This window comes from Pituophis catenifer, unplaced genomic scaffold (genome assembly GCF_029215685.1).
Source record: "Pituophis catenifer annectens isolate HBS135680 unplaced genomic scaffold, rPitCat1.0.hap2 SCAF_2, whole genome shotgun sequence".
NCBI lineage: Eukaryota > Metazoa > Chordata > Lepidosauria > Squamata > Colubridae > Pituophis > Pituophis catenifer.
The window spans coordinates 195,782,243-195,797,961 of NW_027256882.1; the positions used below are offsets into that span (position 1 = coordinate 195,782,243).

General features: G+C 37.9%; 1 protein-coding gene and 1 non-coding gene across 9 annotated transcripts in view; one reads left to right on the forward strand and one right to left on the reverse strand.

The window, feature by feature from the left end:
- Nucleotides 1–301: 301 nt before the first annotated feature.
- LOC139313540 (U6 spliceosomal RNA) lies at nucleotides 302–403 on the reverse strand. Its single transcript, XR_011600139.1, has one exon. It is a non-coding gene; the product is annotated as a U6 spliceosomal RNA (small nuclear RNA).
- Nucleotides 404–1,860: 1,457 nt separating this feature from the next.
- Nucleotides 1,861–15,719, forward strand: part of ARL9 (ARF like GTPase 9) — a 43,474-nt gene continuing 29,615 nt past the window's right edge. For 6 of the 8 annotated variants that reach the window (XR_011600073.1, XM_070938468.1, XM_070938470.1 and 3 more), the window contains exons 1-3: nucleotides 1,861–2,053; nucleotides 7,478–7,646; nucleotides 8,371–8,546. Coding sequence is in view for 7 of the 8 variants with exons in the window: in XM_070938468.1 (XP_070794569.1) it covers nucleotides 1,874–2,053; nucleotides 7,478–7,646; nucleotides 8,371–8,546 (525 nt within the window). In the remaining variant the exon portion in view is untranslated. Of the gene's footprint in view, nucleotides 2,054–7,477; nucleotides 7,647–8,370; nucleotides 8,547–12,544; nucleotides 15,554–15,719 lie in introns of those variants that run through there. The other 2 variants (XM_070938472.1, XM_070938469.1) reach the window with 2 other exon arrangements.

The window sequence follows — 15,719 nt, forward strand, 5'->3', positions numbered from 1 at the left end:
TAACTGAACATTTCAAGGAGACATTTAACTAAATGGGGACTGAATAGCAATGCTAAGAAGGGAATTGAGTTCTGATTTTTTTTTTTTGACTTGAAAATGTTTTTAAAATAATGTCTTTAGCTGATTTTTCCACAAGTTGACTGGCCAGTAACAACTAGCATAGATTGTTAGATAGACAGTTTATGGCACTGAATGAAAAATAAAAAAGCCTGGAACTCCTATTGAGGTTCCATTCATTTCTATGACTTGAGTTTTGTTCCGATTATATCTTTGACCTTTTTCAACTTTTTTGGTTTTTTTTTTAAGTTTGGAATGCTTCACGAATTTGTGTGTCCCCTTGCGCAGGGGCCATGCTAATCTTCTCTGTATCATTCCAATTTTAGTATATCTGCTGCCAAAGCGAGCACGACCTTTTTCAAGTTTTATTTTACTAAAATGCACCCAACTTAGAATATCAACAAAATAAATAACAAAGCTTGTGTATTGATAATATAAAAGGGAATCAAAATTGAACATAGATGACAAATGCTCAAAATGACTCCAAAATGAAAAAAAACCCAATAGATTTTACCTATAATACTGTCATCAATCATTTTACTGCAGTAACATTTTAAAATGCTACATCATGCTTTTGTATTTTACCAGTTTCTATATTCCCTAATTTTCCTTTTATGGACTATTAAAAGAGTACAAGCAATCCTCGACTTACGACCACAATTGAGCCCAGAATTCATGTTGCTAAGTGAGAAATTTGTTAAGTGAGTTTTGCCCCATTTAATGACTTTTTTTGCCACAGTTGTTAAGTGAATCACTAGTTGTTAAGTTAGTAACATGGTTGTTAAGTGAACCTGGCTTCTCCATTGACTTTGCTTGCCAGAAGGCCGCAAACGATGATCACATCACCCCGGGACACTGCAACCGTCATAAATATGAACCAGTTGCCAAGCATCCAAATGTAAATCACATGACCATGTGGATGCTGCCACTGTCATAAGTGTGAAAAATTGTCTTGTTGCTTTTGTGAGTACTGTTGTAACTTTGAACGGTCACTAAATGAACTGTTGTAAGTCAAGGACTACCTGTAGTTGAATTATGCTTGAATAAGATACCCATCCAGTTTACAACAATAATTGTGTAGCTCTTGGCAAGTACTAAACAAATTTTTTTTTTAAAAAAAGGGGGTTGGAACAGAAGAGACAGAGGTTTATAAGCAACAATGCATCTTGCAATAGCTATGTTATAAGTAAAACAATGATGAACGTTGCAGAAGTATTTTAAACTTTTTTAATGTCTTAATTGGTAATGGCTTTTTCTTGGTGGGTAGAAAATATACACACTGAATGTGTTCAGAAAGAGCCTAGAGTCCTATGATCTGTATTCGCGCTCAGGCAATAGCATGGCTGGAACTCTTGAATCAAGTGGTAAAGCCATTCCTTGCCTAATTTAAAAGAAAAACAAAAAGAAACTGCGTATTAGTGCAGAGACGGGAAGGCAAACGCCATGCCTTGCGCAAGTAAAGCAAGCCTTTCTTTGGCTGCCCAGAGCATCAAAGAGACGATCTCACTTCTCCCTCTTGCTTGCTTGCTTCAGCGGGAATAAGTGCTCTGTAAACGAGCGGAGAGGATAGTAGTGCTTTCGGTCCTAATTCCTACGTGCCTGTTCACATAATACGAAGACTCCTCCGCTTGAAAGAAACCGCAGGAACCTTCCTTCCGGCACAGGCTGTTGTGGACCCAGCGGGGGCGGAGCCCCAACGAGAAGGGGCGGGCCTTGGAATTGGGCTCCGCCTCCGCATCGGACGGGAGCGAAGTAAACGTCGCCGATCTTGTTGCGTCCCGCCCCGCCCTGCCCGAGCTCTTTTCTCCCGGGGGTCATGGCGGGCAGCCTGCGGCAATTCGCCTTCGTGGGCACGGCGGTTGCCGTCACCGGTGGGGTCGCTTACGCCCTTTGGCGCAATTACCAATCCACCCAAGAGCCTCCGGGACGCGAAGACCAGCAGTCTCGGCTCCGGCTCGGGGTGCAAGAAGGAGGCACAGGCCCGCCGGCGGGACAGGTAGTGAACGCGTGGGAATTAACTTCCAAGGCTGCAAGTAGAGCCCCGTGCATTTAGGCACCGTTCTTGTCAGTAGAAGTCGAACGGGTAAAACACTAATTACTTGTAATTTTTTTTTTGCTTTAAAAAAATTGTGAAGTGTTTGCTGCTTCTCCCTTCTCAAACGGAGTTCAAGAAGAATGGTTCTGGAGGGAACTGTGTTTCTGGGACATTTTTCCTAATCTCATGATAACTGTTCTGGTCGGAAAGAGGAAAGCCGCGGGAACAAAACTAATTCAACATCTACTTTCTGGAAAACCTTGCAAAAGTGTTTTTCTTTTAAAAAAAGAAGATGATGGTTGTTGGTTTAAATTTAAAGTTAGGTGCTGGGTTGAAATATGGGAGAGTTAGCCTCCTGGAAGTCAGAACATTTGCTCCTGGGTAAAGTACAGGTGGGATCAGACCACACTGTTGATGGGAGGTTATAAAAGAAGAATTAATCGAAACAAATCTTCCTTTATCCTGCCTTGCTTAGAATCTGCCGGTTTGATTTTGGTTCCAAGAGTCACTCGAAACAAATAATCTGTAAAAGTTTTTGTAAGGCATAATTTTGTAAAGTATAATTTGTAAGGATTTTAAAATAGATTTAATTGGGGAATTATATGAAACTAGATTAAATTTATTTAAATTAATTTAAAATTTTAATTAATTAGATTAATTGGGGAGTAAATGTGTCAATATACCACTATCCTAACAGGATAATTGGTGTTCAGGGATTTGCTAGTTAGGTTCAGCATTAGAAGAGCAGGTGTTGAAAAATATGGCAAGAAGTTACATTTCAGCTCTGGTTTCCCATTAATTTTTCCAATGGGGACATTTATTTCTATTATTGTTGGATCCTCATCTGTTCGGAAATTGTTTGGGTTTTGCCTCAGGCCTTGGAAACAAAAACAATTCTTGCATCTCAATGTTCCACCAACGATGGTCATATCACTTTGTTTTTCAACGATACTCTTGTTTGCAGCCTTGATTACAACTTGATTCCATTTGAAGATTTTTTTTTTAAGTAAGGAGTTACTAAAAAGTTATATATCAACTAGTAGTTTTTCTACTCTAGGTAAATTTATACAAACTTAGCTTTTGGAACAAATACGTTGAGGAAGAAAAGCGGTCAAGACTAACTCTAGATTTTGTAAGCTCTTGATACCTTTTAATTATCCGAAGGCAGACATAAATCTTAACCATTACAGATTTATTTATCTTTTTGAGATCATGAAAGGCTTAGATAAAATCAGTCAGGTAGAATCCTATTAATGCAGAGTGGAAAGAGATAAGAATAGAAACCTTCCAGAGGGCTAGCCCTCCTTTGTTTTACCTTGGTATCTTAGCAATTTGAATGCTAGATCAACTTAATAGTGAGCCATTTGGAATTGTTTGTTTCATTGCAGTTGTGTACCCATATAATTTTCTTCACTTGGTAATTAATGTTCTTAGCAATATTCAACTTCTTAAGATCTTACCAATGAAATGAAACTCCAGAAGATTAAGCTTAGTATCATTTATCACACATATTGTGTGATTAAAAAGCATCATATGAACAAGATCCCAGTACTCTTTAAGGCATTTTTAACAACCCTAGAATCTTTGTCCATTTTTCCAATCTTTGTCAGAGTGACTTTTCTTTTTTATTTTTTGAGTCTCTTAATTCACAGTTACATGAGTAAAATTGTGTTGTTCTAGCAGACAGACTAATGAGATTAAGTCCCTTATTGTTATAATAAAAGGTAAAAAGTAAAGGAACTCCTGCGGATTTTATTTCACTATAGTCGTTGCCGACTATCAGGGCAATGCTCATCTCTGCTTCAAGGCCATTGAGCCAGCACTGACGAAAGACATTTCTGTGGTCATGTGGCCAGCACGATATCATGGGGTGCTGTTACTTTCCCACTGATGTGGTACCTATTTATCTACTTGCATTTGCATGCTTTTGAACTGCTCTGCTTTCTAAACAAATTTATGCTGTTTTATCTGATCTTATTTTATATATGTGCGTCTGTAAATAAAGGCAGGATAAAAATAAAACAATTGTTAACTTTCAAGGAATCTTAATTGACCCTTTGGGTGGGAAAAGTACAGTTATCCTGTCAAAAATAGAAAAACAAGACTATAAGAACAATTTAAAAGCTGGTAATTAGTGGTTTTTTTAGCATATAATAGCAAAAAATGTCCCTAAACATCTGCAAGAATTACTGCAATTGAACTGGAACTAGTTCAGTTCTGAATGACTTGCTTTGTATTTATTTCCCATCTTTATTATTTTTATAAATAACTCAACATAGCAAACATGTCTAATACTTTTCCATCCTATTTTCCTCACAACAATAACTCTGTGAGGTGAAGTGGGCTGAGAGAGGGAATGACAGGCTCAAAGTCACCCAGCTGACTTTCGTACCTAAGGCGGGACTAGAACTCACAATCTCCCTGTTTCTAACCTGGTGTCCTAACCACAAGATCAAACTAGCTCTCGGGTTACTTCCATTTTTTAAAATAAAAATTGATTAAATAAATTCTGCCTAAAGAGCCGTGGTGGCTCAGTGATTAGAATGCAATACTGCAGGCTACTTCTGCCTGCCGGCTGCCTGCAGTTCAGCAATTCAGTTCTCACCAGCTCAAGGTTGACTCAGCCTTCCATCCTTCTGAGGTTGGTAAAATGAGGAGCCAGATTGTTGGGGGCAATATGCTGACTCTGTAAACTAGTTAGAGACAGCTGTAAAGCACTGGGAAGTTTTACTGGGAATATATAAATCTAAGTGCTATTGCTAAATGAATCTACATCTTTCCTAAAATACTTTGTGTATATTGAGATACAACAATCAACAAGAGTGCACTTTGGCTAGAATCAATGACATAATTTTCTGGACTAATCCCCCATTCTTCTGAACAAGAAATTTGTTAGTTTAATAATTTTGATAACATGACAAGTGCTGGATGCTTCGTTATCAGTTCAAGAGTATCAGTGCCTCTTTCTACCTAGGGAAAAATAAATCAATTCTCAGCTGTAGCTCAGAAATAGATACAGTAGAAGCCAGATTGATATTTTTGATAATCCTAGACCAGTGATGGCTAACCTTTTTGCCATCGCGTGCCGGGGGGGGGGGCGGGGGAGGGTCGTGCGCGCACGTGCATGCATGCACTCCCCACTCCCCCCCTCCTGGCACATGATGGCCTGGTAGGCCCGTTTTTCTTTCTTACCTGGTTCCAGATCCTCTCTGTATCTGGGAAGGGCGAAAACAGCCTTTCCCACTCCCTTGGAGGCCCTACAGAGGCTGAAAGGGCCCATTTCCCAACTCTTGGTGGGACAGGAAGTGACATTTTTTGCTGTCCCCAGCCTCCAGAACCTCTCTAGGAGTCTCTAGGAGTCTCTGGAGGCTGGGGACAGGAAAAAACATCACTTCCTGTCCCACCAGGAGTCGGGAAATTCTCAATTCAGCCTCCGTAGGGCCTCCAAGGGAGTGGGAAAGGCTGTTTTCGCCCTTCCCAGATACACAGAGAGGATCTGGAGCCAGGTAAGAAAGAAAAACGGGCCTTCCCCACCCTGCCCCCAGGCCCTCCAGAGGCAGGAAACAGCCTGTTTCCCTACTTCTGGTGGGCCCAGAAGGCCCGAAAATCAGCTGGCTGGCGCGCGCATGCGCCCCAGAGCTGAGCTGGCGTGCCCACTAATATGGTTCCGCGTGCCACCTGTGGCACGCGTGCCATAGGTTCGCTATCACGGTCCTAGACCCTGAGGAGCCTGAGTGGCGTAGGAGGCTAATGCCTCCTACTAAGGCAGCATTTAACATCCAGCTGCCTGCAATTACTGCGAGTTCAATTCTCACCAGGCTCAAGGTCGACTCAGCCTTCCATCCTTTCTAAGGTGGGTAAAATGAGGACCCGGTTTGTGGGGGCAATAAGCTGACTTTGTATAAAAATATACAAAAGTATGAAGGCTATTGCTTAACGCATTGTAAGCCACCCTGAGTCTCCGGAGAAGGGCGGCATATAAAAATGGAGAAAAAAAAATAGACCAAATCAACAGGACTTTTCCATCTGGCATTGTTCAGTTGTTTAAAAAATGGTTTTACTTTTTCTTCTTTGTGTGGTTGCTATTCACATGTATAATAACTGACAAATAATTTTGTATTTGCATGTAAACCAGCCTAGTTTATTGTTCACAAGTAGCTCTAGGTAATGGGGTTTGCCTTTATTCCTGTTTCCTCTACTATTTTGTATCTGGCTTTACTATGGATCTCTACAAAAAAACAAGTTTCCATTATGAGATGGCTATCAGTAACTGCTATTCTTATTGATAGAGGGAAATCCAAAAGTCTGTTCTCTTTGTTGGCTGGTTACATGCCGTGGAGGCAAATTAATGAAGGAGGCCATTTTTGCTTCAGTTGCCTTTCTAACATCCTAGTATCTTTTGCACATCCATTCTTCATACCTTTATAATATTTGCCCTTATTGGCTGGGGCCTATGGAATTTTGATTTAAAGATAGATTGAAAGATTTTAGATTGAGAAGACTGGTTTGTCTGTTTTGATATGTTACTGTTGATGGATTTGGTAACCATTATGATTTTTTAGGATGGGAAACATTTGACCCTCTGGATTTTGTTATTATATGTTTGATTTGTTAAGGCAGCCCAAATTCCAAGAAGACTGGATTTGTAGAGCTATAGCTCAAAGCATCCTTGGTTTTATTGGCTGCCAGGACTTGAAGTTTAGTAACCACTAGAGCAGGGATGTCAAACTGGTGGCCTGCGGGCCATGCCCACCTAGCTCCGCCAATGGGGAAAATGTCATGAAAAGTCACGTGACGGCAATGTGACATGGCAAGTTTGACATCTGTGCACTAGAGGATCACCAGATACCTATCTCAGCTGTAAATTATAATATCAGTATAATTTTCAGAGTAATATGCATATTTTGGATAGCTGTTTATAGGCTTGTCTGTAATTATAGCCCATTTGTGTAGCTTTCTAATGTCCAGATTTCTAGAAGAACTTTTCTGCTTTTACGTGTCTGCTGAGAACTCTTAATTATCTGCCAACCCACCTAGCTACTCCAATTAAGTTCAAAAACAGTGAACTACCATTCAACAGTTGCTATAACAACATTTGGAAAATTAGCTATTTCAGTTTCTAAACATCTTTTGTCACTTGTAACAATTTTATGTTGAAGTAGCCAAAACAAATCTAATTAGAACATTTGATAGGTACTTACATTGAATAATGTAACTATGCTGACCTGGAATTCTAGCCCAATTTATATGTAGTCGGTATAATATATATGGTCAGTCACTAGTAAGTAAAGTTGACCACATAATCATCACTCCATTATTTTATTTGTTCAAATGTCTACTAAATAACTCTCTTTTCTGATAATTGTTTGGTCTTGTATTTTGTAGGATAAACCATCCAACAAGCAAATATTGGTTCTAGGCTTAGATGGGGCTGGAAAAACCAGTGTTCTCTATTCACTAGCAACTAACCATGTAAAGCGCAACACAGTTCCCACCAAAGGTTTCAATGCAGTGTGTGTCAATACAGAAGAAACAAAGATGGAATTCCTAGAAAGTAAGCATATCTAATTTATAAGAAACATTTTTTAAAAATCATCTATTTTATGCCTTCTCAACGAAACAGTGCTGTAAAAATCTCCCCCTCCATTTCCCTGATAAAATACTGCGTGTGTTAAAGTTTTGTTTCCAATAAATATAATTGTTTTATATAAGCCAATACAATATATCTAGTAAAATTTAGCTATTTTCTTCATTGAGCTAAAATACTAGGAATACTTTAAAATGTGTTATAATAATTACCAGTATGTTACCTTTGTATAATTATTACAATAAAGGCATACTAATGAAGATAGGAATTATAAAACTCAGTAGATTATATCCTGTTGGGTCTTGATTCCTACACTTAGCTTTTTACTTTTAAAGGATTAAACTATGGAATGAGGGGAAAAGTTTAGAAGAATATGATTTGGTTCAAACAAGGTTTTATTTTTACACACACACATTCAATTTAAAAACTGCTGTGTCATAAGATCCATCCCAACGTTTGGTATTATCATTTTTTATTCTATATCTTAATTCCAGTTGAATGTCTGTGCTTTAACCTTAGTGTTTTTCTGCTATATTTTGAATTATGCTTGATAAATTTTGGGAAGATTTTCTATCATACTTCAGCATTTCTGTGAAATGGGTATGAAACGCCTTCTGTTGAAAGTTTTACTATGCTGATGGGAGTTTTAATTGATAATTGCTGATTGTTTTTCTATATTATTGATTTACAGTTGGGGGCAGTGAGTCTTTAAGAGAGTATTGGAAGATGTATATGCCGAGAGTCCTGCTGCTGATCTATGTTGTAGACTCAGCAGATCATGAACGCTTCCCAGTTGCAAAAACACTTCTTCATCAGTTGGTCCAGAGTAATTCTACGTTGCCAGTAATGATTCTAGCCAATAAGCAGGTAAATATAAACTGTAGAACCCAGAGCAGAAATGGTACCTTTCTGGTGAGTGTGTGAGAAACCTTAATTCTATAACAAGAATATCATTCAATAATTTCTGTAATGGTTCAGTGCAGAAAAAAAAGGATCAGTTTCACCTGTGACACAGATTTGTGGTCATTGGTTATAATCAATTTGTCTTATTAATGGTATCGCATTATTATTTACGCTGTTCTGTAAGTAAAATTAATAGTTTGGTTAAAACAATGACCCTTTGGTTTTCATTTCTAGCAAAATATGAGCCTAGCAGTTCTCGATCAAAGTCAGCAGCCTAGCTACTATACTACTGTATATCATGATGCACTAATAGTATATGGTTAGGTAGCATTGTTTGTTTGTTTTGTGACTTCAACTCAAGTCTTGATGACTGGTGACCATCTGGTCTAGTCCCTATAGTTTTCTCGCAAAGATTTTTTGCAGGTAGTTTTCTTCTTAAAGTTTCTTGGGATTGAGAAGAATAACTGGCCAAGCTGACCCAGCTAAGCTTTATGCCTAAAACTGGACTAAAACTCATGGTCTCCCAGTTTCTAGCCTGGTGCGTTATCCACTACACCAAACTGGGTCTCCATATAGGCACATAGTAATAGGACAGGACAGTGGCTTCAAATCCCTGGCAAGCTTTCTGACCCATGTTTTACAGACCTCCTGTACTTACACATGGCAAAACATATGTGATTTCTATCTATAAAACCTAAATACTGTATTCTCTGGTATCATTACTGTAGTCTGGATTATTTAAATCTGGAAAATCATTGGACTTTATCTCAAAGTTAAAGAGACAATTGTTGAGACAAATGTCACGATGTGATAGCATTTACTAAGATATTTGCCAAAGACAGCTAACAGTAGCGTGTTAGGTAATGTTTGGTCTTCAAAAGTTTCCAGCTTCCATTCTAATATTTTTCCTAGTTGTCTCCTGGTGGAATGAGCAAATATATTCTAAAATCCTGTAAAATGTATTTTTTTTTTACAGTGCAGTTTACCTTCTAAGTTACTTGGATTCTGCTTTTGTTAGTAGTTGCATGCAGGTAGTCCTCAATTTACAACCATTTATTCAGCGGCCATTCAGAGTTATTGCGGCACTGAGTTATGCTCACACAACAGTCATACAGTGTCTCTTGTGGTCACATGATCAGAATTAGGGCCCTTGGCAAGCAGCATAGATTTATGATGGTTGCAGCACCCCAGGGCCATATGATCACCATTTTTAACTTTCTGATGGCTTCTGATAACTAAAGTCAGTGGGGGAAGCCAGATTTGCTTCGCTTAATGAACTCAGTGATTCGCTCAATGACCACAGCAAAAAAGGTTGTAAAATAAGGTGTGGTTCACTTAAGAACTGCCTCACTGAACAAGAAGTCTCAAATGTGGTCATAAGTCAAAGACTATCTGTGGCCAATAACAGCTTTCAAGCAACTCTCAAATACCAATAGAGAGAGCCTCTTCTGATTCAGATGTCCAAGAGAAGTAAAGGTTCAATGTTATCTAAAAACTGATGACAATTTTTTTTTTTGATAAATATCAAAATTATCATCTCAGCAGCTTCTTACAGCGGTAAAGAGCAGCAGAGAAAGAATAGAAACTTATGAGTTCTCGCAATACAAATGCTGAGCAGAAATCGTCTACTGTCAATCTATGGGGGCATTATTGCTGCAGATAGGAAAGGAGCCATATAAAGATAGAGAGATGAAGTGGATAGGGAAAAGACAAATAAGAGAAAAGACAATAAAAAGAATAGAAACTCAGATAATGCCTAGGTAAATGGAAAAGGGGGAAGGGGGGGGAAGAAAAAAAGTGTTACTATAAAAGTGTACATGAATGATAAAACATGTAATTATTAAACCAAAAAGAATTTGAAATGAAGATATATGTAAATAGAAAATCAGGGTTGCTCGAATACCATTCTAGATTAAATTGAAAATGGATACAACAAAGGATTGGGAAAGGAGAGAGGAATAGAAAGAGGGAAGGAGGGGAGACGAGAGGAAAGGAGAGAGAGGGATAGAAGAAGGAAAAGGAGAGGAAGAAAAGGGAGGGGAAGAAGAGTAGGAGAGAGGGTTAGAAAGGGAGGAAGAAGAGTGGAGTAGGGGAGGTAGAAGGGGAGGAGAGGAGGAACAAAGAAAGTAGAAAGGAACAGAAGAAGGAAGAGGAGGGAAGAAGAGGAGGAAAGATTGTTGTAAAGCAAAGAAGAGGAAATGGTAAAAAGCAGTCCTGAACAAATAAAAATGAAAATTAAAGGATAAGATGAATGATCAATGATTAATGATGGATAAGAGACTGTGCACGTAAATATGTTTATGAGAAATAAAAATAAAAAAAAATTATGGAAAAGAAAAAAAGGAAAGGATCCATCCATCTCCTCTGTATTATTTTGGTGGGATCTACTTACTTATTTTCTCTTTTAAGATAGTTGCTAATCAGTAAAATTATAATAGCAATATGCAAAAAGCAAATCCATCTAGTCAATTTACAAGTCATGTTATCAAACCAATAAGAAAAACAAGGAGCGTCGAAGCAAGGTATCTATCACATACAAAAAGTCTTATGCCATCTTTAGATGATTAATCAAGATTAATTTTGCTTGACTCTCATTTGGGGTTTAGTTTCTCAGCCTCGGGGGGGGGGGGCAGCAATAAAGGATTACCTTTTTGTGTTTTGTCTTACAGGTAAGAACTGTGAACTTAGAACTTGAAACTGAAAAGATCCAGGCAGATAACCTTTCTTTACCACAAGGCTTGCTAGTTGATTTTATCTTTTCTAACACAAAAAAATCTGTACATGACCAGTTAAGATGCAGGTGTAGGCTAAATTGTCACAGGGTTCCATTGTGCACAAAGAAAAGGATTGCATTAAGCACAAGCCCTTTGAAGATGGGATCAGTTGCTCCAGACTTCAAAGATAAAACAGATGGAATAGTAATTGAAATGATCTGATACTGTTCAACAGAGGACAAAGTAATATTACAGCATTTTAATCCGTTAGGATATTCAATTACAGAATTTAAAATTACTATCTTAGAGCAATCCAATTTCTCCAGCATCATACAGCAAGAGACTGCTGAATTCATATCCATTAAAAGGCTATCTCAGAGAATCTTTTCAAACACAATGGGTTTTTAATCTTTTGTATGTGTGTCGACACACACTTTCAATCATTGTTAATTGCTGGTTACTGCCTGAATCAGTCCTTGCAGTTTTCTTTGCAAATCTTTTGGAACTAGTTTGCTATTACTTCCTTTGTAGGGCTGAAAGAGAAAAAATCATCTTGATTTTTATTCTTTCAGGAATAAAGCTAATAAATTTAAATACCACCCTGAGAAATATTTCAGTATGTACTGTCTCTTATAAGTTCAATGGAAAAAAGCCATCGGGAAGATTCCCTTCAGAAAAGATTTCATGTAAGGAACATTGATCTTATACGGGAAAGTTAAATAGAGTCAGATCTGGTTAAAACTTGGATGAGATACCCTCAAGAAATTGCAGCAATGTAGATTGAAAAGAAATAATGGAAGAAGACAACTGTTTCCATATTGCATCTGTATCTAAATAGAAAACAGATATGAAAGCTAAGATTTGGAGCGAATTTCCTACAAGTTTGTTGGATTTCTTATGCATCTACCACTGTCCTACAGATCTCCCCCAGTGCTTGAACAACAGAGAAATGCTGCTTCTGGGACATGATAGCAAGAGTGGCCCAAATGTCAGCTGTAAATTTGGTCTTTTTTGAAAATTAGTCTAATTAATTAAACTAATTTTAATTTAGTTTACTTATATCTAGTGTGAAGAAACCATCCCATGAAAAGCTTGTATAATAGAATAATAAATTCTTTGCCCCTGGGAATATTGTTTCTTCAGAATTTTACTAGGTGTTTTGACAGGTCTGTGAACGAGATTATTGCAACCCTGCTTTAAAAAAGCCAAACTGAATAGATTAATATGTTTCTTTCTTTTGTCGGACAGGATCTTGCAGATGCATATTGTATCACAGACATTCATGACGCTTTGGCTTTATCTGAAATTGGAGACGAAAGGAAGATATTTCTGATTGGTACACATGTGGCAAAGGAGGGCTTAGAGATCTCTTCCGGCTTGAAAGATACCCGGGAACTGATTACACAGCTGGTGTCAGAAATTCTGTGATAATGAGACGGAATGGAATGCCATAATAGGGGACATGCAATAGCAACTATGAGTAGCGTCTCTTCTAATCTTGATGGCGATCAAACCCCAGATACAGAATTGCTATGAAAATGGTTTTGAAATGGAAAGAAATGTTTTGTTTAGAAGTGCTTTAGCAGAAAAGAAGGGTAGTACGCTCTGAGAGCCCAACATTTCTATATATAATATGTATTTCTTTTTCTAGGTTTCATATTTGATCACTCCTTCAATTTCAATGCATATTTCTGTGTCAGCTTTCCTTTAAAAAAAAACAAAAAAACCTATTGTGTAGCATTTCAGAGGAGGCCAAAGTTGCTAGCCTGGCTAAATACTGATTATCTCTTATATACAGGGCATAGAGAAAATATTATACCTTATGAGTGTTTTAGGGACTAGAGATTTCATGTTCAAATAACTGTAGAGGTTATAAATTATTTTCATACTTGAGAAAAATTTAATGGAATATATACCTATCCCTATACCTATTCCTGATCTTTCCTTGGGACACTCCAAGGAAGGATAATTAAGCAGAACTACTCCACAGTTTTCTTAGTATTATCTCAGTTTTGTTCATTAACAGTATTGCTGAATTCAATCCTGGAATTAAAAAAATAGGATATAGTATTGATACTTTGGACTTTGAAGTTCGAGGAGGCCTCTGGAAATACGATTAGACAAGAAAACAAATTTATGGTTTACAGAAAAATCTAAAGCCCTCACTTGAGGCACAAATGACCAAATTCAAATTATATTTTAAACATAAGATGGACTATTGAGAAGTCTATAATGCTGGAAAATGTTGAGGAAAAAAGACGATAATTGGCAGCAAAGATGATGGACTTGATTACAGAAGTGATTGGGCACCATGGGAAGGCCTAAATGTTAGGGACAGAAAACATCCTGGAAAAAGTCTAGGAGATACAAACATCTTAATCTCCACTACCTGTAAACTGCATGCCCACATTTCACCAGCTTTAGTGTGTGTTCAGTTAGCATCTCCTTTAAAATTTGGTTCTACCAATTTCTTCACTAATGTTTATTTACTGTTTAATCCCTCAGAGTCATATTTCTAAAATTAAGAGAAATGAGATCTTGTTCAAAACTGGCTTTTCAATCAAATGACCAAATTCCAAGGCCAGTATTAATAATAGGAGGAGATTTTAATGGTAGCATAGGAGCCAATGAGACTGTGCTCCAGCATTTTAACATCCCAGACTTCTGCCTAATCGGGTTGGTTCATTGGAAATCTAAAGATAAAAAACATTGATATGGAGAATGAGAGAGAATTGATATGAGAATGAATAGAGTGGGGTTTGCTTCAATTGATAAAATTTGCCCTGAAGGTCTTCATAGGTCTACTCCAGGTGATAGGGTAAACTCACCTTTTTGGGACTCTAGAGGAACTTGTGTTGTAGAGTTCATGCTGATTTCTGAAGATTCAGTCCCTTACTGTTTAAATTTTAGTATTAACTTCCATCTTGACAGTAATCACTTATCATTAATAGACTCCTTTTCCTTGAGTCTACAGAATGAAGACAACTGCCCCTCAATTTTGCCCCATCTGCTTTGTCACTCATCTGATAGGTACCAGACAATACAGTCTAGTACAGTGTTTCTCAAAGTGTGATCCTTTCAGGAGTCTGCAAAATCAAAATTATGTGACAGCTTACGTTGAAAAACAATACACTTATTAAAATGCCATCAAATGAAATGAAGCAGTTAACAGTAGCACATGTCCATTTTAATTTTTAATACAGTAAATGTTGATGAATGTAATCTGTGCAAGTAACAGCTATTTTGGGGTTCTTTGTAAGTTTTAAAAGTGAGAAGGAATCCTGGAAAAGAAAGTAAGAAACACTACTAAAATGCTGCAACCTAATTTCTTAAATTGTAGATCAACCATTTGAAACAACTCATTGGTACAATCAAGGATACTTCTAACATTTTTTGCCACTGTTCAAAAAAGTGACTGATTTACCTTAGAACTGCCTAATCAAACTCCAACCCATTGTTCAAATAAACAACCCAAACCTTGGTTTGTAAGAATAGTGTTCGAGTGAAGGCTATACTAACCCAGTTTATAGAAGTGCTCAGTTTGGCAGTGATTCTCCCTATCATGAAACATTTCTGGTAATAAAAGAATGGTGAAAAAATTCCTTCTTAGAGAGAAAATACAGTACTATGCATTAATGAGATAGAGTTCCAACAGGCAGTAATTAATAAGGATGATTGTTCTGGCATCTAGCACTGATCCCAGTGCTAATGACTTCATATTTTTAGAATAAAGACAAAATATTTTGGTAACCTACTCTGCACCCTTTGGTAGTAATTCTCTTGGCTCACCATATCTGATCCATACCCAGATTGGTCCCCAGCTTCACACAAACAGAGATCTAAAACTGATTTTCTTGGTTTAAAAATGGTACACCCCAGGTAAAAATAGGATTATGCCAGAATGGTTGAAAACAAATCCTTATTGGTGGGTCTCTGTATTAGCTCTCCTACTTAGTGCCATTAATAATTCTTCAGGTAAGAATTATTATACAAGTAAGGTGATGGGCAAAACCAATTAATTATTGCCTAATTAAATTAATGCCAGTAATTAGTAAATTCTATGCTCAATTTTTGACTATAAATGTTTATATAGACTATGTATTCGGAGAATATCTTGACCCTGTGATGGCGAAACTATGGCACGTGTGCCAGAGGTGGCATGCAGCACCCTCTCTGATGGCACATAAGCCATTGCCCCAGTTTAGCTCCACTGCACATGTCACATGTGCCTCCCGCCGGCCAGCTGGTATTCGGGTCTCTGCCATGCATTTGTTGGGTGTGGGGGAGGGCACATGCGCATGCGAGGGGGGGTGGGGCACTTGTGCGGGGACTGCACGTGCATTGCATTTTGGGGGTGCAGGGGTGCGCATTCAGGTGTGCATGCGCTTTGGGAAACTCAGTCCGGAAAAGGTTAGCCATCACT